This window comes from Acipenser ruthenus, chromosome 16 (genome assembly GCF_902713425.1).
Source record: "Acipenser ruthenus chromosome 16, fAciRut3.2 maternal haplotype, whole genome shotgun sequence".
Lineage (NCBI taxonomy): Eukaryota > Metazoa > Chordata > Actinopteri > Acipenseriformes > Acipenseridae > Acipenser > Acipenser ruthenus.
Window position 1 is genome coordinate 24,831,935 of NC_081204.1, and position 26,101 is coordinate 24,858,035.

At 36.9% G+C, this 26,101-nt stretch overlaps 1 protein-coding gene across 5 annotated transcripts in view; it reads right to left on the bottom strand.

Annotated features, from left to right (window-relative positions):
- The window catches only part of LOC117412343 (protocadherin-11 X-linked-like), a 275,702-nt gene that overhangs the window by 97,069 nt on the left and 152,532 nt on the right, over window positions 1–26,101 (bottom strand). For all 5 annotated transcript variants that reach the window (XM_058989136.1, XM_058989135.1, XM_058989134.1 and 2 more), the window contains exon 4: window positions 12,130–12,328. In XM_058989136.1, coding sequence (XP_058845119.1) covers window positions 12,130–12,328 — 199 coding nt within the window. The remainder of the gene's footprint in view (window positions 1–12,129; window positions 12,329–26,101) is intronic.

Below are 26,101 nucleotides of genomic sequence, written 5' to 3' on the forward strand. Positions count from 1 at the left end.
CTTTTGAGGCATAAGCAATTAGGAAATAACACTTACTACCCAGGAACAAAAATTGTGTTACATAGTGTCATTAGCCGTCTGGTAGACACCCCTCTAAAGCTGATGGACCTTTAGAACCTGGGAACTGCAACGTACTGTACATTTCAAACAGCATAAGCAATCCAGTCCAATATATATATATATATATATATATATATATATATATATATATATATATATATATATATATATATACTTTTTCTGGGGGGGGTTATAGTATAATAGCATTACAATTCTCTGCAGTGGTTGTTATCTGTATGTTATTGACCTTACTCGTGGTCACTTGTGTAGCAGGTGATGACAGCTGCAACATAATTGCCTAATCAGAGAGAGATGCTATACAGTCAGCACTCGGATATCTGTTACCCAGATACACGCCAGTCATGTTTTACCGCCCTTGTATTAAGAATGAAATCAATCCAGTTTTCCGACTCAGTACTTTACAATGTACTTCTTTATTCGTCACAGCCCGGGTTTTTTTAGTTTTTCCTCACATGCCAAATCAGTCTGCCTTTATTGTGTAGTTGCCCAGCGCTTCCTCCACTTTCACATGACGAAAATGCAGCAAAAAGAAAGCGAACAAGACAGGCTACTGTAATGTAAAACAGTTAATCATTAAACCGTTTTAGATACTGCGATGCATTGGTTTTAAATCTGTGATCTTTAGTTGCTTTTGTGCATTTTCATTTGCAAGTGGACTGTGACATTAGGGCCTTATCGAGCACTATATTCTGTAATTTTGAATACTGACTTTGGATACTGTTTTAATTCTGGAAACTGGTGTTGTTTTTTCTCTAAATTGCACAACATTTTACATATTACACAGTTCTGTACGTTTTACACAGTTCTGTTCTGTGTATGTACTGTATTACAGTCCACGTGTCCACAGACGTCTCTTTTGGCAAGTGATATTTTCAGAATCATATCATTCTGAATTAAAATATTTCTTCTGTTGAAAATATAGTACTGTATCAACAAAACCAACCACAGGATAAATGGAAGTCTACTTATTTTAAAACACAGTATTTCAGCTATGTATTTCTGACATTATATCTTTTTTGTGTTTCCTGAAAAAACGAAGAAGGGTTGGAATGGACTGAAATGAAATAATCATATATGCGTCATACTCATTTAACAGTCACTGAAGTTAAAATATTATAGGGAAGGATATGTGAGTGCTGACTGTATATAGTTCTATAGATTCATATTCACTTGTGTAAAAACAAGGTCTCTGAAGTTCCAGCCACTTGCATTAAGTAGTATTGCCATCTTTCTGCAATATTCCTGAACGATTTAAACATTTTTGCTTAAATACTAGCATTTTTCAGGTGTCAAGTGATCTGAATACATGACAGATTTAGTGCAAGGTTTTCAGAATAATAAGATAAAATTAACACAATTCTATATTTTTTTAGTTTGGAGTGGATTTAAATTTCTTTCCCTGCTAATGACTTTTAAAGACTAATTAATTTCTGTGATAGTTCCTGTGAGTTGGAAGGTTTCGGCTTCATATAAAAAGGAAGTCATCTGTCAGTGTCACAGCTCATGCAGGCTGGTTTCCAGGGAGAGATACAGGGGATGGGGAGTGATTTACAGGACTCTGTAATTAAACTCTGCTGTCATTATAGCTTCTAATTGCACGAATAATGGAAACCCGAAAATTGAAATTGCAGATTATGAAAGTCAAACCATTTGTTTTCTTTTGACACATCGTCTGACTGGTCCGGAAATATGGAGACATTCTGAGACCACTTGAATTCATGAGCTTTAAAACTTTCAGGAAAGTTTGGAAATTACCATGGGGATCCATTAAAAATTTATTATTCTGAATAATTTGCGGATCACAGCATTATCAACAATGACAAAAAAAAAAAAAAAAATGTGGAAAAAAGATTGGTTCTCATTCAAAAGCACATGTTGATATACAGTACCTTGGCATTGTTTTTGGTTTAAAAATGTAACCTATGTGGTACAGTAGTATTCTGCCATTGACACTACAGTCAGACCTCTTTATACCACCAGGTAAGGGCCATGGGCAAAAATGGGCAATAAGCGAGGGTGGCGTTATTGTGAAGGTCAAAAAAAAAAAAAAAAATACTCATTTAGTGTCAAATCACCCAAACAACAATTCCATAAAAAACAAAAAAGCATACGATTTTTTTTTTTTTTTTTTGCTGTACTGGTCATTTGAACTTTAGTGTTTGTGGAACGATTGTAAGCCTGCTGAATACTATCCCCCATTGAACAATGCCATCTATTTATGTCACAAAGCAATTTAAGCTCAACAGCATTGTTTTTTTTAAGAAGTTTTTAAAAACTTGCACATAGACAAACAAACCTCTTACCATACTTTTTTTTAACATATACTGTGGTTTATAAAAGTTACTTATTTTAGACTGCGTCAAGCCTTTTTCAGGTTAAACAAATCGACCCGTTCCATCAAGGTAAGCCATTTGGTTTTTATCCATTAGAATGTCTCCAATTGTCCTTCGATTAACAGTATATGCCTCACTTAGGCAAGAAAATATTTGTAATGTCGTAAAGTCTTGCTGGCTTGCTTTCTTATTTTCAGATGCATACATGCAGATATTTCTTTTGTTCTGGTGTTAAATGTAGGGTCGACTCACCATTTTGTACTTTCTGTTTTGCTTTGGGAGCGGGAGTGTTGATGACATTGGTATGAACGTTCAGTTACTGTAACAACGAATTAGGAGAGCGAGTCAAAGGTTAACTGCATAACTTTGTTGTTTTAATTGGCCATGATTATTTCACTGGCGCTACAATGAGGGAAACTATAGTGCTTATATTTACGTTTGCTTGGGTTGGGAAGTTGCCGGGTGGCGAACAGCGGGGTGGCGATATAACAGGTAAAAATGGCACTGTTTCTATATCGGTGACATTTTTTCAGATAGAATAGCTGGCAGTATGTGAGGGTGGCATTATAAAGGGGGGCGGTATAACGCAGGACTACTGTATCATTGTTCCCACCATTGCCATCTAGTAAAGAAACATTGCATTGCCATTGAAGATAATTTTATTAAGAGTATAGAATATTACGTGAGGAATCTGGATGAAAGAGGTTGATGCAATTTTGCCAACTTTAAAATATGCTTTGCAGGGGACAGTCTGAGTACACTCAATTTGCAACTCCAAGGAAATTGCAAACAGAAATTAAAGAGCAATGAATAATTACCCAAGAAAAACACTCTGGGAAAGTGCATATTAAAACTCTTACCATAATAGTCTGGCCAGGATGTCTGACTATAATCTTATTATACCTACAGTATAAAAATGGGATTGAGCCATTTTTTTTAAATAGCAGATTTAGTTCTTGGGCAAGCAGGACATAAGCTGGTCATCAAAGGCCATATGCAAGAGATTAAGGTCTCCTTTTAACTCTCTTAATGACTAATACTGTCTTCAGCATTGGGCTGCAGGCTTTTTGCAGCCTTTATAAAAAGTAGGACGCTATACTGAGAGCACTGCAGTCTTACATAAGGTTATTATGAAAGTGGTACAAGGCAAATTTTGCAGTTTCATTTTTTTTTTAACCCTTTTCCATACTGCACTGTAAGTATTGATTCACGCAAATGTATTGTAAACTATACACCACAATAAAATGAATGGATATGTTGCTTCTGAAATACATACAGGGCTGGTTCATGTAACCCAGTGCCTTGCTATGAAGTTCAAAAGAACATGGTGAAAATATATATTAATCATATATATTAATCTCTCTCACACTCTCTATGACTATGAACACACAAATTCTCTAATGACAAAAGCCAGAGGATTATACTATATATATATATATATATATATATATATATATATATATATATATATATATATATATATATATATAGATAGATATAGTAAAAGGGAAAACAAACAGTACTAGCATAAACTGTAAGAGCTTTGTAACAACAATGTTTCATTTTCCATTGGGAAAAAAAAAGCATGTGTATAATTAGTACTATGGTTAATGCATTGTTAATATGGCCCCCAGTATACAAATGTGTTTTATTTACTCGAAACATACTCCAGTTGTGGCTTTCAGTTGTAGAGCAAAACCTTAGTGCCCAGGGTGTATTCTGCCTGTCAACAAGATCTTATTTAGAAATTAGAAATGAGGGGTTTTGTAAAGGAAAACAAGGCTTCCTTGCTAGTATAATGTAAGGGGAATGACATTTATATTGAAATAGTTTGTAAACTTTATTGTTAAACTAAAAAAAAAATTGTAAATATGACCAGCGACGCTAAAAGGCACTAAAAGGGAAGTTCAAATGATCTTACAGCGCCAATCTTCGCAGTTGTACCACTTCTCAGCCACTGAAATACATCTAAGCATTTTCAGCATTGGATCAGCACATGGGAACATACCACCCTTTACTTTTAAGAATTAGTATGAGAATAAGTTTATTAAATGTATTTATTATCATATCAACAATGGGTGTTCATTTACTGTAGTTGTTCATGTATTGTATTAGTTGAGCATGAAAATAGGTTCTTCTCAGGCTGGTCACATGCACGACCCAGTCCACACTTTCATTATACCCACCTTTCTTAGCAACAAACTCAGTAAATATCATGGATAGTGGAATATACAGCTATATGAAGCTGGGTATTGCTAATTTAAGTGCATATTTGGTTTGTTTAGTTCTACAGCAGTGTGTGGCTGTGCTAGTGTTTGTGTTATTGTGGTAGCATGGCAGATAACAATACTGTATTGTGTGCATCATTTGAATCCACAGAATTCCGCGGTAATTCTGCATGTTTTACACTTCCTGCAGGCTCAAGTGAACTCTGGGCATTTTTGTCAAAAAACTGTAAGCACATTTTCTGTCCGGGCTTGGTAATAGGTTAGTCCATTTAATTTGATTACTATACATTTATAAATATTTGACTTTATTATAACACAACTGGTTAAGACAGAATATTGCTACTATACATACTTGAGTTTACAGTGCCTGTACACAGCTATTTAAAAAAAATCTTGGCTTCATTGATTAGAAAACTGCAAGTTTGACTCAGCAGAGCATTATCAATAACTTTCATCCCCATTGTCTGCAGGGAATCTTCAAAGTTCAATAAAGTGTAAATCAACACATTTCTAGTTTCTTCTTTGGACAGATTGTCTATAATTAGCCATTATTTAATGACTTCCTTGATATATTTGATGAAGGGACTGAATCTAACTGACTCATGCAATTATGAAACTCACAATTAAGTAAAATTAGCTGTATAATGCATATACCATCCGGTCTAAAAGCTTGAAGGTGATTTGTTTTGTGAGTACAGCTGTCTTGCATATCATAGAGAAAACAGCGTAGTAAATGGCTGATTCTTCCAAATGTTTGTTCATTATGAATGAAGCATAGACTTTACTATCTCATCTGAAGCTGGTGATGGGGAAGTTTTCTATGGCAGTACTGAATCATTTAAAATGAAAATGCATATTAGCTGTAAAGTGTTTCTTTCAAACTGCACGTAAGGCCTACAAAGGGAATATAACTCCACAACAACTGAGATCAATTGAATTATGTCATTTATTATTATTATTATTATTATTATTATTATTATTATTATTATTATTATAATAATAATAATAATAATAATAATAATAATAATAATAATAATAATAATAATAATTCACTGGCTATGAGCGACAGCTGCGAGGAACAACAACCTCGGGAACTGATAATAATAGAGAAGTGCTTTGTGACTTAGAGATGAGTAAGGGCATTCCTCTTCGCTCACGGAGAACCGCCCTCAAGTAGGTGAGACCGAACCGATCAGCCTCCAAGGCTGGGAAGCAACCGATACTTCCTCCAAGGGGGGCCTAACGATGAGAAAATGAGAAGACGAAAGATAGACAGATTTGGCCAGGGGTCCCCCTTGCCTCACAGAGTACCTTCCAGGCGAAGGACGAAGCCAGAGAGGCTGAGCTTCTAGGTTTGGTAAGTGAGTTTCACTTACCCCCAGAGGGAGACCGTTGCAGAGGTGGAGCGGCAGAATAGAGGGGGAAAGCACAGTGGAGGAGGAGGAGGGGAGGATTGTGGAAAAAAGCAAGAAAGAGAGCAAGTGCATGACTTGGGGTTTAAATAGGGGTTTAGCAGATATTATTGGCAGGACGGAATAGGAGGGAGGGGCCCTCGCTCATGGCCCCTGAATCACACACAAGGTTACTATAATAATAATAATCACCCAGAAATGTAAATTAGTTGACAGGCTAACCTGTGCTTCAAAGAAAGCCTTCAGTGAGAACATTTGAAAGGTGCTGGGCTTCTTTGTTCAAAGATTAAGTGAAAGCTCTAGCAGTCTCACAAAGTAAAGCCAAAAGGATGGAATGCAAAAAGGTCATAAACTGAATGGCCTTCTACCTCATAAATAATATAAACATAAATGTCATATGAACTTTATTTTACAGTGTGCATGGTCTAATAAAGATTTTCTTTGGGAAAAAAGGGAGAAATGCATTGTGAAGAGAAGGCCTCCTATTATCCGACACGGAAAGGCAGTTATTCAAAGCTGGTGACATTTCAGACTTCGCCACACTGTCTTCAAACAGTGGTGTGGAGACAGGCTCCGAGCATTCGTCCTTTTCAAATCGAGCAGACAAGATAAGGGATTGCTGTTCCTGGAGAAGCCTGACTCTCAATGATAAAGTCATATCTAAACTGTTGCGGGCTTCTGACGCCTCAGATACACTCATCTCTCAACTGTCAACAGAATAAGACTCTATCTGCTAGTTTAATTTCATACGACTGGGTTATACTTTATCAGTCAACCTTTTAGGAGAAGTGCTTGGAAGGATGTTATCTGTCGCCATCACCCCACAATACTTCTCTCTCAAAGTCTCTGAGCTGCATATTAAAAATGATATATATATATACAGTATATATATATATATATATATATATATATATATATATATATATATATATTGTAACGTAGCGGGTTGTGAGAGACAGCAGGGAGGGGGTTAAGACCTCCCTGCGAAAGAAATACACCTTTTTGTTTGATTGTTCTGTTTTTTCAGTTAATTAGTTTAGTTTATTGTCTTATTGTTTGTTTAATTGTTTTATTATTAATTATCATCCGCACCTGGGTGTTATTGGAAATTAGGCCCAGGTGCGGGGTTTAAAAGAAGAGCAGGCAGTCTGCTCGGGGCTGCTAAGGAGAAGGAGGCAGAAAGGAGTGCTCTGCTTCCTGGCAGTCACGAGGTAAAAAGGTATAGTGCAAACCTGTGTGGTTAAGTTTTGGGACAGGGAAACGGCTTAGCCGTCCTGTGGTAGTTAGGTTCCTGCGTGTGTAGTTAGTGCTCGAAAAGAGCTAGGTGTTTGTTTTTTTTGTATTTTGTTTTATTGTGTGTTATTAAAAAAATTGCGCGTCGGCGCTGAAAATCCAATTTCTGTCTGCTGGGTCAAGTTTTTAAAGGGGCAACGAACGCAAGTGAGTGCAATCTTTTCACAATATATATATATACTAAATAACCATGACAGACCATTATCTCTTGGTGATAGCTCAGTGCTCTGAGCCTTTGTATGAATATGTGCATGAGAAGTCACCCACCTTCTAGCTTACTTTGAACATAAATAACTTCTTATACTTTCAAGAAATGCTTTCTGTTGTGATGTTCTTTCAACATTTTTGATTTACTAGGTTAATATATCCTAACATGTGTTTTGTCCTGCAATAGTAGGCTGTTTCTCATTTTGAGCAAACATGCCAACATGAAGCGTGTTCTTCTTGATTTTTTAGCTTCTTTGGAAAAAGAAAACTGCATTAGGTTTGTTGTGAAAATCAATTATTGAATCATGGGTTAAGGAAATATAGGGAACATGTCCTCAAATGATGAAATAAGGATAGGAAGTCCTGGGAAAGCTTCTTCCTGCATAGGTGGTGGGGTATCCAGGAATAAGTTGAATTTGGTACTTTTTGAGAGCATTCAGAACAGAAAATAGGAGGCATGTTTTTACACAGAGAATTGTGAGGGTCTGGAACCAACTCCCCAGTAATGACACCCTGGGATCCTTCAAGAAGCTGCTTGATGAGATTCTGGGATCAATAAGCTACTAACAACCAAACGAGCAAGATGGGCCGAATGGCCTCCTCTTGTTTGTAAACTTTTTTATGTTCTTAAATGCATTATGATTATTGTTTTTTTTATTAGACTACAAGGTCTTCATTTTTTAGAAATTAAAGACACCAAAAGTGAGTTAAAATATCCTATCACAACAAATAGGGTGAAGGAAAAGAGGGTCTTAGGTTTTTACACATTTAATCTATGACCCAAAAAATCAATATCACCTTGTGACATTTAACTCTGTTTATTGGTAACCAGATGTAATTTTAAGGTTACAGTTCAATCCATTGTGGAGGGGTATGTATAGGTATTCTCCAACAGTACACCATGTTTATTATCCTTTCAGAAAATCAAAGTTTTAAGAAGCAGTATACATTGGTTCTCCATCATACCTCGAGTAAGTTTGAATTCTGTGTACACACATCCTTGCAACAGGATAAACTAGACAGATGCTTTTCTGTTCAGTAGTTCAATAAAATATTGCCCGGCTGTTAATTATAATGCTGGCATATCACAAAAACCTAAAAAACAAAGTTTCGGCAAAAAGATCTGACACAAATGTTGTTTTGAGGTTAAAAGTTTACACATTGGAAAAAGACGTGGGTGGATCCAATAAAATCAGCAGGAGGTCGCTGAATCTTTAAAAAAATGTACACCAGCAAAAACAGTATTGATTAAAACATGAACTTTCATTTTTTCCTTTTTAAACAGAAGCAAATTGCTGGCAAACATTCACTCCAATGGGCTACCCAGCTGCCACAGCGAGACATTATTTATTTTTCTTTTTCATCATTTACTGTGCAAAATATTCTATCCTTTAAAGCTTTATGCTTGATATAGGTCCCAGAGATGATGATGTCTTGATTAAAACTGACACAATGCTGTTTGTAATCTTACTTGGTATCAACTGAGCCAGTGGGCTGGACTCAAAGAAAGACCTTGTGCTACAATGTGTCTGATCTAGTGGTACCAGTGAAGTAAGGTTTCAATAAAAGGGATAACTATCTGCCTTAATACAATGTATCAATATAGTCATATTTTGCTTGTTGTTTAAGTTTTTTTGCAAACACTTCATAACTGATTTTAGTTGAGCTTGTACATGTCATACATCCAAACACGCACACTAGCACAACCCCACGTAAAAAAGCGATATATCAATTATGTATCAAAATATTTTGCTGTCATATACCAGAATGCATTTTTATATACACACGTTATATATACATATCATGGATATTTTATTTGTTTACAGCATGTTTTTCAGAAAATATATTTATTTTGTAATCAATAGATCTAAATATATCTATAATTCATACTGTATCTAAAATATGATTATATACATCTGTAGTATCATTACAATCTGATCCTTGGTGTCATATATTCTATTGCACGCTGTAAATCCAGCCTGAGTTTGGTTATGCTTCTTGAAAGAATTTTGGCAATAAGTTATCCAAAATGAGCTTTGGTTTTGTTTGTTTTCAATGAGCATCAATGGCTCCCTACTTTGGACACATTCTTCCCAGAGCTTTGAATCAAAATAAAAAATTATACATGCATTTCTTTAGTAAATTTCTGTCAGGACTTTGGCCCTCAGTAAATCTCAAATCATACATGAATCAAATACCGAATTATCCTCACTATTTTTAATAAAGTGTTCCCCACATTCCTTCCTTCATTCTGGTTCAGTCCACTGCTATCCCCATCCGTCGCCTTTACAATGACCCCTTGCAGTGCACCAGTGCTGCCACTTTGCCTTGGATGTTCAGCCAAAGCCTCAGCCTTACTTTCAAGGGGTCACATTTAAGCCATCAATACACCCACAAAAAATAACACTTCTGCCTGCCCAACGGGTCTCCTTAGTGATGTCAAGGGAAGCTTCTATAGCCACTTTTTTAGCCGGAAAAGCTTGAAGCTGAGAACTGTCCCAGAATACACAGAGGAAGAAGAAGAGATGTGAGTGCTATGAGCAAGTGTGCACCTCTTCCCAAATCGATACAGGCTGGAGTAGGGTTGCTTGAGGTACAAGACAGACAAATTAGTCTATATCTTTTTCCTTTTAAATTCCTTTGCCTGAGGAAGAACTGTTGCAATTCTGTGATAATGTACCGATATCATGAATTAGAACTACAAACAAAATGAAAAGATCTATGCAGATCAGATCTCTAAGGCTTTTTGATTAAGTTGCAGAAATGCTTTGTGAATCAAAAGCACCTGGGATTCATTTAATGTATTCCTCTTGAAGCTGTAATATACCAAGAGGTGATTCAGTGGATTAACATGAGATGGGAAGCCTTTTTATCGCAGGGTCACTAATCCACCACCACAACTGGCATGCACCATTGTTCACAAGCTTCCCAGATAGCTTAAAGCGTTACTGAACAGGCTGTAGGGTTTAAAACACAACGCATTACTTTCCCTAGTTTCCTGCTTTGTTGTATGTATTCTTGCAATATCTTTTTCTTCATAATTATGATTGTTTTGATATTTTTGTTAACATATAACTGGTCAAAAATCAGTTTTGACTAGTTATTTTCATGTAACATCGGTTATGCATAATCATCAAAATGTGTTCTGAATTCAAAACATCAGCGGGTTCAATCCAACCCAATCAAAATACTGAACTTTGAGAGAGGCGTCGGGAACCAATTAAATGTTTCTGATTGAACAGGCTGGATTTTAGCAGCTGATTTTATGAATCCAGAAGTGTTTTTAATAGGAAGACCCGAAGCATAACCCATATTTAATGATAATAGCTAGTCAAAACAGATTTATGAACAGCGATATGTTGATAAAAAATATCTAAACAATTGCAATTATGTTGAAAAAGTTATTGCAAGAATATTATTTGTTTATTCTGCAGACACCTTTATCCAAGGCGACTTACAGAGACTAGGGTGTGTGAACTATGCATCCACTGCAGATTTACTTACAACAACGTCTCACCCGAAAGACAGAGCACAAGTTAAGTGACTTGCTCAAGGTCACACAGTGAGTCAGGGACCTCCTGGTTACAAGCCCTTTTCTTTAACCACCAGACCACACAGCCTCCTATATACAACAAAGCAGAAAGCTAGGGAAAGAAATGAGTTGTGTTTTAAACCCTACAGCCTGTTCAATAACACTTAAGAGAGAATGGGCATAGACTGTCACTATCCAAGGTTTATTACACTTTCTGGGGCTGCATGGGGAAATGTGTGATGTAAATTCCTAACTGTTTTCCCTGCTTTGTGAGGCAAAATAAATCCAACACCATATTTTACACTAAGAGGAGCCACAAGCATATTCCTAATTAAAATGATTTTCATCCATTTGGACAATATATGACTCTTTTAAAGATAGTTTTGAATCCCCACTGAATACTGGTGGTCAGAAGTAGAGCCTACTTTTGAATTTTTTATTTTACCTCAGAATATGTGATATTCAAATAAGATTTCCATTTGAGTTCATTAAACACCTAATTCCTTATTAATACATGTATGCTACATTAACCTTACAGGACAAATATAATTGTTTTTATTATTTTGTGTTTGCTGTTCCTTTCTGAAAAGAAAATGCTAATAAGGATTTTGAGTAAATAGCTTTGAGACGAGGTCTACTTAAAGAGACTATACCAACATACTATGGGCATAATTCATTAACATGTGTAGTTAATTGTTAAAACCTTCTTTCTAATATAAGCTATCTTCAAAAATAAGTGGATTTTATAGCATTTAAATCAAAAAGCAGGCCCCCATACTGCCAAAATGAAGGTGGGATCTCAAATATATATTTTCAGTGGATTCCCAAATTATGCTACAATAACAACTTGTATAAACATTAGGTTAATATGTCATAACAGATATTACAAATATTTATTCAGTTAAATAAGGTTTAAACTATAATAAATAGCCATTTCGCTGCTGTTTGTGTTAGTAGCTCTGTAGGTCAGTGCTCCCTATTAAATCTGATGACTGTGCATTGTTGTGCAGGTGATTAGTCTTGCAGTGGCAGGAATCACTTACTGGACTCGGGGTCTGAGTTGCCGTCCCCCTCAGTGCGGCTGTTGGGCGAGGTCTGCTCATAGTACTCCTCCTGAGGGAAGCCGAGAGGCAGGGGCTGGGTGGTGCTGGCACTGCTTGTGGGCTCATGGTCCCCTAGCCCACTGTCACTGCAACTCTCCTGAGAGCCATCCGGCAGGTGGAAAGTGACACGGCGCTGCGACTGCAACACAAATACAAAAAACACCTCAGTTTTCAGTCGTCTAAAAAGGTCCATTAATGACTTGGCTCTTTTCTGTGGATAATTTTGTGACACTAATCTGGGATGTCACAGGTGCCAAATTAATTTTCCTTTGCAGATTTAAAACTTACACATTAATCCTGGCCATTCAATCTTGTACATCTCTCAAGCAGAGACTTCCATAGCGTAGACTTGTGTGATGATTTAGTGATCTGGACTAATCTCCAACGGGTCTAAGTTGAGACCTTCAAAATGTGCATCCTGGGACACGTTAAATCCAGACTTCTGGATGTGAAAGGAATGAATCTGACAAAATGGCCCTAACTTTTAAAACATATTTGTAAATGTTAAAAAGTTGATTATAGTTTAAATAGTTTTCTGAAAACAGCAATTTTCAGTGTGGTGCAGTTAATCCAAAACCGTGTTTATGTGACTTCAACTATTGAATGCACTTTCTAGTTGTTTGTTATTCCTGAGTGATTAATTTGGGAAACAGTTGATTGACTGATTAGGGAAACCTGCTTTAAACATGTGTATGCCTTCCCTTAATCGCACACTTTTCACGTGTCAAAATAGAGTGTGAGCAAAGATTATTTTTAAAGACTTTAATTGGTCTCAATGTGCATCTGGAGAAATAATCAAGATCTCGTTAAAGCACACCTCCTGATCTGGGCTCAGGTCCTTTCACTTATTTAGTACTTTTTGCTGCAAGACATGCCTTGGGCAATTACTCAGCTCTGAAGATGTTGCAATGTGCTTGTGAAGGAAGGTCATCTTTTTTGAATGCAGCTTCCTCTAGAGAAATCAAACCAAACCTCATTTTACAAAAAAATCTCAATTTCTCTCTCTCTCTCTTTTTTGTTCAGACCTTCCCCCTTTCTAAAGTAGACAACTGGGAGACAGATATTATAGAGTCTGGTAAATAGGTTGCTTTTTAAATTGGAGGCAGTTATTCTCATTTCAGCTCAATTCAGCCAAAAGCTAAGCATCTTTACACAAAGGGTTTGTGTGCTTATTAAGGCTAACAAAAGGTTCTAAATTAGATATAGACTTTTGTTGGTAAACCTTTACCCACACCTAATGAATCCAAGAAAGAAAATATCTATCTAGTGAAACACTTCCCAACCTTATCTAGACAATCAAAATAAAAAGTGCAAAACCAAAGAATAAAAGAGACAGTACACACAGTACTTAATTAGCACTTATTTGTTTAATTAGCAGATGCCTTTATCCAAGGCAGCTTACAGAGACTAGGGTGTGTGAACTATGCATCAGCTGTAGAGTCACTTATAACAACGTCTCACCGGGAAGACAGAGCACAAGGAGGTTAAGAGACTTGCTCAGGGTCACACAGTGAGTCAGTCAGTGTGCCAGGATTTGAACCAAGGACCTTCTGGGTACAAGCCCTTTTCTTTAACCACTGGACCACACAGCCTCCACAGACTTTCCTCAAAAGTCAATTTTACAACCTTTTTATTGTCTCATGGCTACCTTTTTAAGCTCATTGCTTTACACTGTCCACCCTGCTCTCCTCCGCTGAACAATATGGTTCTGTGCACTAGGTTGTATTTCATAAGATTTCAGTTTTTACTGAAGACCCATTTCTTCAGTGTTGCCTACTGCTGTATATGCTGGTTGCTGTTTTGTAAAGAGATGTTGAACATTGTGTTTAAAAATATGCTGTATGGTATAGCATTATAAAAGTCTCAAACTAGGAACTGTTTAAAAACATTGTATCAACCACTCAAGCACGGGTGACTTCTTAGTATACTATCTTAAAACACATCTCTAGACTGCTTTATGGTTGCTATAGAAACTCTTTGTAGTTTGAGGTTCATGGATAGGGTTCAACCTTCAAAACAAGCTTTTTTTTATTCTTTTTCAATGCTTTTTTTAATTTTAAAGAATGAATGGTGATGGTACCTTCACAGAAAACTCTGATCTTTGACATTAACACTTTTGGTTTATCTTGTTCTCAGCTTTTAAAACTGATAATTTTCTTTGATTTGTCTTGAGATATATATATATATATACAGGGCTGGCATAAAGTGATTGGGATATAAACACACCATCCGTGGCTAATGTAGCTGACATAACATACCAGTATTTTGGCACTGTACTGTCACAGAAGAGCCATGAACCCAGTGATGCAATACAAAAACATCCAATGGGGGGCACTGTTGAATAAACTATTGTTTGAGTTTTAACATCACAGGATGATACTATGAGGCTTTTGCTTGGTCAGTAATGAATTTCAGCACCCATTCCATTGTGTCTGCTATCATCCGTACTGTATTTAAATATTGTTTTGCAGTGTTACCTTAACTTTAACTGTGCAGGTGGTTTGTCATGTTTTGTGTGTACTCCTGCACTAATGATTTTTGCAGTGTAGGTTGTTTGTCTGTCTTTGTTTTGTGTTAAAAAACAAAACAAAAAAAACTGCTACTACGACTAATAATAATAATAATAATAATAATATCCCCATTATGTTCTGAGTCACTTGCTAGTATCCATAATGTAAAATCTCACCCAGAACCTGGGTACATTTTTATATTTCACTGTACCTTAGTATTAACAACCAAGTACATTTGTAAAGTGTGCTAAAATAAAATGTGTACCTCAAAGTAAAGTACTGTTCAAAAGCCAACTAATTTACATAGAGTGGTTTCACCATAAATAAACATTTATTAGGATCTAATAGAAAAGCATCTTCAAGAAAATAAAGTATTGACAACAAAAAAGATAAACTAGCGAAACAATAAGGGAATTATTGAGTATGGTCTTATGCTAATGACATGTGAGAAATATTTTAAAACCTTGGCTATTGAACCTTAGATCCATTTTATAAGGTGGGTAACGTTTATAGTAAATTGTTACAAACTTTAAAACTGGGTCAGCATGGCTGGTGACAGTGTAATTGCATCACAACATTAAATACCCTAATTGTAATCTCTAATCTCCTTTTGGAAGATACAGTAACATGATGTAAAAAAGCGAATGACACGTCAACAATAGGGAAAATGGCCAACCTTTCGTACGACTGAAAAGTGTGTTTGAAACATTTTTTTCATGAAGTCTTATATATGAAGTCTTATAAGTCATGAATATATATATATATATATATATATATATAATATATATATATATATATACATATATATACAGACTGTGGACCACTGCCACAATAAGGTATATAAGCTATTTCTACTCAGTGCTGGTGAAGTACTGCACAGCTGGGTACAAATGTACTGTGGAAACAATAAATAACACATGAGGTACACTTTAACAAGAAACTTGGTGATATCTTACTTGCTTAACAAGGTTCCTAAGGCAAGAATACATTTGGCCTCAGGAAGCTTGTTGAGCAAGCATAACCTTGCCAGATTTTCAACATCAAGAACATGCTTGGTGCCTTGTGTGAGCTTTTCTTTCGCTTGTATCACTGTCACATGAACAGATGAGTATTCTAATATACTCTACAAAACACAATATAAAAACCATGCACAGCATGACAGTGCTTGGAGGTGCTTGACATGCGTTGCCTGTTTCACCCCACTCAGACCGCTTGCTTACTAAATATCTTGATCTCCCTGAATACATAACTCTTCACGTTTCATATTTATACAAGTGATTTTAATGAGCTAGTCATCTTATAAAAGCAGTGGTGCCAGAAAATGGTATCCCTTTACTATGAATGATGAATGACAGGGGGTGGTCCATTAACCCCATTCAGATGTCTTTTTTTGTACTAAATTTCTTGGTATCCCTAAATAGAAAATCATCTCTTCAAAAACTTTAAGCAGTTCTTATACTAAGTGCTGACATGCTGCAAGGGTAAAGGAACAAATATGAATATACTGTATTCATTGCTAATTCAGTAACGGGGGGTATAAAAGTAACACTTACGACTGCTGCTGTGGAAATAAAAAATCCTAACGGATTAGAAGGAAACCATGAGATGTGTCACAACATTCTCCTTTATGTTACCTTAATGATTAAACCTCCTTAGAGATGAATAATGATAATATAATCAGTTAACATAATGACCGAAGCCTGTTACAAAGTTGTAATATAATTGATTTTATTTTTTTTATAAAAATGTATAGGCCAATTATTTTACTCCAGATAATTTGACCTATTTATAATGACAAATTACATTCCCTCACTGCAGTAATTCCCCACAACAGAAAGGAATGGTCAGTGGTTGTCCTCTGATCCCACGACCAAGCCAATTGATTATTTATACCAAGGAACTAGAGAGCGGATGTCAGCGATCTATCAGTCTCTGGAGGACCACGGCCAGCCAATCAGTGTCCGCTTGAGCTCACCTGGTGCCTAGACAGTATTATTATTATTTATTTCTTAGCAGACGCCCTTATCCAGGGCGACTTACAATTGTTACAAGATATCACATTATTTTTACATACAATTACCTATTTATACAGTTGGGTTTTTACTGGAGCAATCAAGGTAAAGTACCTTGCTCAAGGGTACCCAACCTGGAATTGAACCCACGACCCTCCGGTCAAGAGCCCTAACCACTACTCCACACTGCTGCCCAGTGTAAACACTAACCCACAGGAGCGCCAGAGCCAGTGTGATGTTCCCTCTGGAATCCCCAGCGAAGATCGGCGACTCCTGTACTCCCCTGATTGTATGGCTCACCCTGCACCCCACATGCCTGTGCTTTCACCAGGTGAGCCACTCTGGGACCCCTGTAGTATAATGTTGTTGACCACTGTCTGCTGCTTCTACCTGGCAAGCTTCCTTGCTCTGTACGGAATGTAAAATTTACCATACATTAATATTGCTGGTATTTTCCCAATGGGGTGATTTATTGACCACATTATTTACATCAATAAAAATACAGATTTCCAAGCAATACTGTACTTGGAAGAATTATTTTAAATTACCAATGGCTTATGGGATGGTTTCCCATGGGACATCATTTGTCAAATTGCCTGTAAAACAGAACCAGTTATACCGCAAACAAAAGACCATTGCTTATGTGTTGCATTACCATGTAACAATTTTTTTTTTTTTTTTTTTTTTGGTTCCTGGGTAGTAAGTGTTATTTCCTAATTGCTTATGCCTCAAAAGTATAGAAAATGGCTATTCCCCACAAACTTTGCTTTTGTGACCAGGACAGTGATATTTTGAAATTTACCTATTTTCCAGAACATTCCAGATAGATTCAGTGCTGAGTAAACTTGGAGTAACTTCTAGAACTTTCCAGTAATATAAATAGTAGTATAAATACAAGGGCCTTAAGCCCACCAGTTCAGTTTAGTTCCAGCTGCCTAAGTGGATACATATCTGCATTTTTCTGAGATGGCATCAAGAGGCTGCAAGCATCCGGCAGACGCATTTTGCTATGTCTGCGGCCAATTTATCAAGACAAGAGCGAAAAAGTACTCCGTGGAAGCATCTGCTAAGATGTGTGAGGCCTACAAGGCATATTTCGGCATGCCTGTCGGGGATCAAGACAAACCCTGGGCACCTCATTTCACCTGCGAGCACTGCAAAAAAACTCTGGAAGGTAAGATGGACAATTGTTGCTCGGAATTTTATGTTATAAAATTTGTTAATTTTTAAAATTGTAAAAGTTTTTAATTTTAAAATGTTTTACAATTTTCAATGTTATTGAAAAAATATATCATATATGAAAAATGTTGCGAGAATCTCTTACACATTAGTCATGGGTGAAATAAATGTATTTTTGTAGGATGGTACAGAGGGGAAAAGAGAGCCATGAAGTTCGCTATCCCAAGAATTTGGCGGGAACCCACTGACCACTCAAGCAACTGCTACTTCTGCATGGTGGACCCTTCCAAACGTCGGACTGGCAAGAATGCACCTGCTATCACGTATCCGGACCTTCCTTCATCCATCGCCCCGGTGCCACACTGCCATGAGCTCCCTGTACCCACTCCTCCGGAGAGAGAGCAGCCGTCTTTAGAAGAGAGCAGCAAGTCAGAGAGCGAGGAAGACGTTGTAGATCCAGATGACAATTTCAAAGGTGGAGCTGAGGAGAGAAACCCATACTACCCCAACCAAAAAGACCTCAACGACTTGATTAGAGATCTTGGTCTCACCAAGTCCAATGCCGAGCTTTTGACATCTAGGCTCAAGCAATGGAACTTGTTGGATGAAAGTGTGCAAGTCGCAGATCAGAGGAAGCGTCACCAACCTTTTTCCAGCTTCTTCACCCATCAAGATGGGCCCTGCTTCTGCCACAATGTGACCAGTCTGTTCAAGGCAATCAGAATCGCCTGTAACCAGAATGAGTGGCGCCTCTTCATTGACAGCTCATCCAGGAGCCTCAAAGCCGTGCTGCTCCATAATGGTAACAAGTACCTGTCTCTTCCCCTGGCTCACTCGGTGCACCTCAAAGAGGATTACAACAGCATCAAGACATTGCTGGACGCCTTGAAGTATGATGAGTACGGCTGGGAGGTCATAGGAGACTTCAAAATGGTGGCATTCCTGATGGGTCTCCAAGGCGGTTTTACCAAGTTTCCCTGCTATCTTTGCCTTTGGGACAGCAGGGACACCAAGGCGCACTACCACAGGCGGGACTGGCCACATCGGACCGAGTTCTCTGTGGGGAGGAACAACGTCAAGTGGGAGCCACTGGTGGACCCCCGGAAGGTGCTGATGCCACCACTGCACATCAAATTGGGCCTTATGAAACAATTTGTCAGAGCTCTAGATAAGGAGTCGGCAGCCTTCAAGTACCTTCAAAACTTCTTCCCTAAGCTGTCTGAGGCAAAGGTCAAAGCCGGTGTCTTCGTCGGACCACAGATAAAGAAGATCCTGGAGTGCAGTGAATTCCCCAAGAAGCTCACTAGTAAGGAGAAAGCGGCTTGGAACAGCTTTGTCGCAGTGGTTCGGGGCTTCCTGGGCAATCACAAGGCCGAAAACTATGTGGAGCTGGTTGAGACTCTGGTGAAGAACTACGGCACAATGGGCTGTAGGATGTCCCTCAAAGTCCATATCCTTGATGCTCATCTTGATAAATTCAAGGAGAACATGGGAGCGTACTCGGAGGAGCAAGGCGAGCGCTTCCACCAGGATATACTGGACTTTGAACGCCGCTACCAAGGACAGTATAACGAGAACATGATGGGAGACTACATTTGGGGGCTGATTCGTGAAAGTGATTTACAGTATAATCGTAAATCTTGAAAAACTACTCACTTCTAAATCTTTTGTAGTCATTTTTGTATTACTTTAGTATAAATACATGTTAATTTGGATTCATATGTTGTTTTTTTCTGACTTTATGTGAACGAAAAGACACAAATATGCCCGTTTTCTCATTGGAAATAGGTAAATTTCAAAATATCACTGTCCTGGTCACAAAAGCAAAGTTTGTGGGGAATAATAGCCATTTTCTATACTTTTGAGGCATAAGCAATTAGGAAATAACACTTACTACCCAGGAACAAAAATTGTGTTACATAGTGTAATCTGCTCCACCTATATTTGTTGATGTGAAAATTTAGGAAATGCTGCTAAATTCTTAAGCAACAGTGTATAGAAATAAAGAAAAAAGCACATCATTAACATACACTCTTTTGAAAATCTCAAAGAGACTGTTACAGCTTTGTAAGAATGTTCTGTCTGTGCCTTTGCATGTAACAGATAAAGTCATTATTGTTCCTTATAAGAAAAAAAAAAAAAAAAAAAAAACCTTGGCAAAACACAAGGAATTCACTGCCAAAAACATGTATCTGCTAACACAGTGCACCAGTTCATTAAATGAATATCTAAGGACCCAACCAAATCCTTTATAATTAGTACTTTAAAATGAACCGAAAAACAAATACCTAATCCTTAACGGCTCTTGGAACATGATGTAGTTTTATATTAAAATTGCAAGTCTATATTGACAACTCTTCATTTACACAACTTTAAATTGTGCCTAATTCAAAGACAATATATTCAAAGCCTGGTTTAATGAATTGATTAAAATGTATTTGATATTTCTAATATGTTTTGACTATTTCTATTTTGGAGTTTGCAGTTATGATTGTGTATTGAAACACGTTCTAATCCTAGTTGTATTAATACAAATGAAACTTACTGTACTCCAGAGGTACAGATACACCTTAGCGAAAGATCTCCAATGGCAATGCAGAGGTACAACTTTGTTTCTCTTTGGTTAGAAGCTTTCCTCATACTCACTTGCATCTTTCTTGTATGTGTATCTACTTGATTGAATGCAATCAGACTTAGCTGGGTACCGAAGCAACCCTCAAAGTTGCACAGCTAAGTTGCGAGAAACTTGCCTGACACATGATTCAGTTAACTTGGAAGCCTGTCCCACGTCACTCACAAAACTGTCCAGTCACTTGTGAACGCAAACAATGAAAAACAGCCTGACCATAACAAACATAATTAGAACTCACAGGAACTAGTTAAGCAACAAGCTGGCACTTTCCTAAAAAAGACTGAAGATTTTCTAACACGCTTTAATTAACAGTCACTTCATAAACACAACTGTCCAAATAACATGCTATTAGATATGCAGAGAATGCAACTTTGTTTTACACTTCAGGCTCTGAGGAAATACGTAATTGGCTTATTGGGAGTTCTTGTATTGTCAAAACAATAAAGCAATGATTTTAGAGAGAAAAATACTTCAGCTGTCAAAGCAATTTAAAAATCAGCTATAGAGTTTTCCTATCGTTCATTTGTGCTTTTCAAAGTGCTCTGCTCTCCACATAATATCTTGTTGCTGGCAGAATATATTCTAATGTTGTTTTGTGTTATCTAATCTTAAGTGCTGTATTGGCTGGATCGTAGGGGATTTATTAAAATCGCAGCATATAAATTAAATACACATATAGTTGCTTGAATTGCCCTGTGTTCGAGAATGATGTCAAAGTTAGCACATATGCAGTACACCATCAGAATAAGTTTTCTGAAAAGTGTGTTTGCACGATATATAAATTATGATAGTTTCAGAATACTGTTGGAATATTCTAGGTGTTGTTTTCCAAAACATTTTCGTAGAACTGTGTTTACATGACTTTTGATATCAGAATTACTTTTTGGAAAACTATATATTCCGAAAAATATCGTAATTATTTTGTTCATGTAAACACACTGAATGATGACTGTGTACAGAGGTCTCCAGCATCTAAATGATGTACGTAACTGTCCACTACTTACTGGTCAGACCACTGTCAAACTAAACTGTTCTGTGGTGTTTTGCAGGAGGTAAAACTTATTGTAAACATATAAGATTTATTGAAATTTTGTAGATAACCGCCTAGTCCTTTTTTTTATAGTTCTTCAGATGCACATTAAGAAGTGTGCTATACATATGACTGCAATGACATTGACGGTGGCCTACGACAAAAAATGTAGACTAATGACCATTAAAAAAGATTCATTAAATGACCACTCTTTAAAGTTGGCATGCTTGAATGCCAACACGTTAATAGTGTGTGCTATTTAACTATCCTTAATCCACTTTTAATTGTATACAACTGCATATTGGCTCACAGACAAGCACAATAAATAAATTTAAAAAAAAAAAAAGTTGGTTTGTCACGCACGACTCTGTGTCTCAGCTCAATTCATAATACAGAGACCCTTACTGCTTGACTACCAGCTACTTTAGTAAAAGCCACTGAAATGTCCTGAAGATATTTTCTCTTATAAATGGATTGTTATCCCAAGCAGCGCTTCACTAAATTGTCCTTCCATGTCTGCCTGATGACCTCCCGCTACATTCAGTCATTGATACACCCAGGGACTTGGAGCAATGGACAGTGTGTGTTTCTGTTTTTATACATTATAGAAACTGGCACATTTGCACAGTCCTAGGGTGAACATGAGACAGTATGGTTCTCAGGACTGGGTTCACTTTATAATAGCCAGTCTGGTGTGATGCAAAGCTTTAGAAATGCAATTAAGCTAATCCCGGAGCTAAAGAGGATGAACAATTAGGCCAGGATACAGGACAAGGATTTAATCTCTTCAATCTTTTAAAAAATGGGTAAGAGGACAGCTTAAAAAGAAACCAACTCATACAGAAAAGATTAGACATTCCCTCTGTTCTGAGGTTGATGTTAACGTTGGTTAAACAGCACAAGTGGAACTGAGTAAAAGTTAGTTAGCGGGTGTGATTCTCAGAGCTGTGTTAATATTGGTCTTATTTTCATCTCCACACATTTTTCCAATTGTCATTTCTTTAGATTCCTAAAGATGTTTTCACCAGTTTTAAGACTGCATTAACATTTCTCACGGATATTTAATTTGTGTAAATATGATTAGATTTGACTGTTAAAATGAATCATATTGCCTATGTTTAAGGGGATTTGCATCTATCTTTAATGTGAAAATAATAATAATAATAATAATAATAATAATAATAATAATAATAATAATAAGCTTTGTTTTAAATTGTACATGTATTTTGTTAGTTGTGTAAAGTTGTGCAAAGTTTGTTCAAAAGATAATCTAACAGCATAGTTTTGTCCCCCATTAGTAGATCCCTGCTTTTTGATTTTCAGCAGGCTAGCAACTTGTTTAAATCTGTGCATTCAAACTTTTGAAGTACTTGAACATTGCTTTATTTTTGTTGTTAAAACAAAAGGTATTATGTAAAGTGTCAATGTTAATTTTAAGGCAAAACAACACCTTTGTGTTTTATCACACACCAAACACAGTACCACATGCATAAATATCAGCTTCCACTGGTTAAAAAGATACAGTACTTCAGTAGTATCTAAAGCTCTGTTCCCACTATGCCTTTAAACTGTATTAGTTGCCTTTAAACCGGTGCTAAATACAGCTAGCGTCTGCACTACGCAGTGTTTAATACCATACTCGAGAACCAGACTCAAGACCACCTCAGGGGGTAGTCTTGAGTCCGGTTCTAAATTAGATCGCATCAGGTACTGTGGTTTGACAGAAGTGTGGACGCTGTAATACTGAAGTACATTTTTTGTGTATCCTCCAATATCCCAAAATGTTTTGGCGCGTGGACATTACAAATACAGTACTCTGAAGGAGTTCAAAACGAAACACACACATTATGATAACATGTACCTTGTGTTTGTAAGAAACATAGCCAGAACGTTCATGCTAAGAAGCGCTATGTCTTCCGTGGGCACGGGCTCCATATGTGCCCGGTTGTAAACATAAAATACAGTGCATGGTGGGATAATGTCATATTCAGTCCCATAGTCCATTGCGCTGCTTGGAACTGTAACCGCACTATTTAATTAGTGTTTGTACACATTAAGCCTGACTAAACATGAAACGGTACTTTAGTGTGCATGCTTTGAGCCAGCTTAATTAAAAGGTTTTTAAGTACAGTTCTCAAGATCGGTTATGTAGCGTGGACAGGGCCTTAGTTTAGATCTGTGACAATAAAATGCTAAATCCATTCTCACTGGAGCAGCAGCAGTGCAAAGCTCCAGTCAATGCAGGACACTCATGTAAAGTGTGTTATATGCAGAAGAAGAAACCAAATGTTCTACTACTGTAAGCTGGTGAACCAAAAACTGAAAAAAATGCTCATCCATCAGAATGGAACGCTATCTGTCTGCTCCCATACTGTGATGAACTGTAGGAGCTCAGTGGAACTTGCCAATTCTCTGCAGGCTTATTCTGCTCTTGAATACCCTCTCCTGCTCAGCAACAGGCAGCTGTGGGACCAAGTAACTAACTACTGTCCCAGATTGCACCAAGCAGGATAGGTTAGGTTGACAAAACCTAAAAGTGTTGTTAACAAACAAACACAAAGTTATCCTGTTCACAAGCCCTAAATTAGGATGAGGTGTTTGTTTCTGGTTTGGTAATATTATGGGGTGAGCTTTAGCTTTCACATGCTAATAAAAATGTGGAGTACTTTAAGAATCTAGCACCTCTATATTACTGAGCAGTTTGGTTCTAATCAGGAGTTTTTTGGCTTGATGCCATGCTTTATGATATTGTCCATAATACTAAAAATAAAATAATGGCCACAGATCCATGAATTTCAATATGATTGCATAACACAGTAATAACAAATGTGTTGTCATTATTTTGTAATGATTAGTACTAATGTAATAAAAAAATTGGCATAATTCATAATTAATTTAAATGGAACACCACACCACAGAGCCATTAAATTGAACCCAACAAGAGAAAATAGACTGAGCTATGAGATTAAAGCAAAATATGCTCTGTCCACCGTGATAAAACAGTTGCCTAGTAACATAAGCTCACATTGTGAGCTGCTTTCCAGAGTCATATAAAAAGAAATAAGTAGGATTCATTAGTTGTGATCATGATCTGCTGGCGATATAACACATCATATTAAGGCTCCCCAAGGGGCTCACTTGGTAAAGGCATGGCTTTAAGTGTGCAGAGTGAGTCATACAGTCAGGGGAGTGCAGGTTTTGAGGAGCCAAAATCATCAGCGACTGTTTCTCCATCGCACTATGGCAGACACCACTAACCAGGTGATGAATGAGCTCAAATGTAGTCATATTTGATCAAATGCATAGATGAAATCTGAAGCTTTAGCTGGTTCTAAAGCAGAGACCAGGACACACATAAATGATTTAGACAACCATTACTCCAGTCTCCTGAAATGACCTGCCAGTAATTAGAGATGGACAGCCTGCCAGCTCACGATGCCTGCAGGCTATTATTGTGTGCTTCACATGAAAGAGACTACTGACCACTGAAGGTGAATCTCGGGAGATTTCACATTTCTGATGTACTGTAGATGAAGGTGATGCACCCAGCTGAACTCATCAAAAAGAAAATGAGAAATCCTACTAAAGTGGAACGGCACAGCATGTGCAGGATCCCATTGCAATCACAATTGTATGACCATAGCCAGTACGATTGTCTATCACCTAATCAAAGCACCAAATTAACAATTGAGATTGAGATACAGGGTTGTGTGGGAAAGCTTACATTGTGATTGTCAGACTTATAAAAAGTTTACCATGATAAATATGTTGTTGTTTGACATGAGCACAACATTGCCAAACTTTCAATGATGCTTGTGGTGAACATACATTTTATTAAAACTAATGAAAGGAATCCATACTCTATGGACCAAAAATGATAATTTGGGGATTGGTTTCAGCTTTCAGATGTCCGAGTGGTTCTTTTGACATTTTAAAGAAAACTTACCTGTCTCAAACGAACTGGGAATCTTTTGGGCATGACCTTACTTTATTTTGTGGTTGACAATTGTCACGTTAATTACAGTTTAAGATTATACTGCTTGAAATTCCAGCAATGGCCTGCACGGGTCTTTAAGCTGGTTAGAGCATTGCAACAACAGATGATTTTTTTTATATTAAATTAATTTAGAAATGTAAGAATATATTTATATATATATATATATATCACAGAATTGTGTGCTGTGCATGTAGTAAATAAGTGCATGGTAATTACAGTCCAACTAAATGTAAATAATACTGATAAAAAGAAAAATCCATACCTTTCAAGAGACTAAAATATTGATATGAAAAATAGAATTATTGATTGATATATAAAATTATTATTATCATTGGTATCACTAATTGTTTGAATCTTTAAACAACTTGACATTTAGATTATGTGTTTTTTTTTTTTTTTTTTTTTTTTAATTATATAAATCAAGTGGATAACCAGCAAAAATCCAGCAAATATGCATCATTGTAAATCCCTAACAACCAACAAGCCGGCTGTGACTGCTGACATTTTCAGCAGGGATTTTTGTTCTATATCCAAGTGTTAGCCATCAAAAAC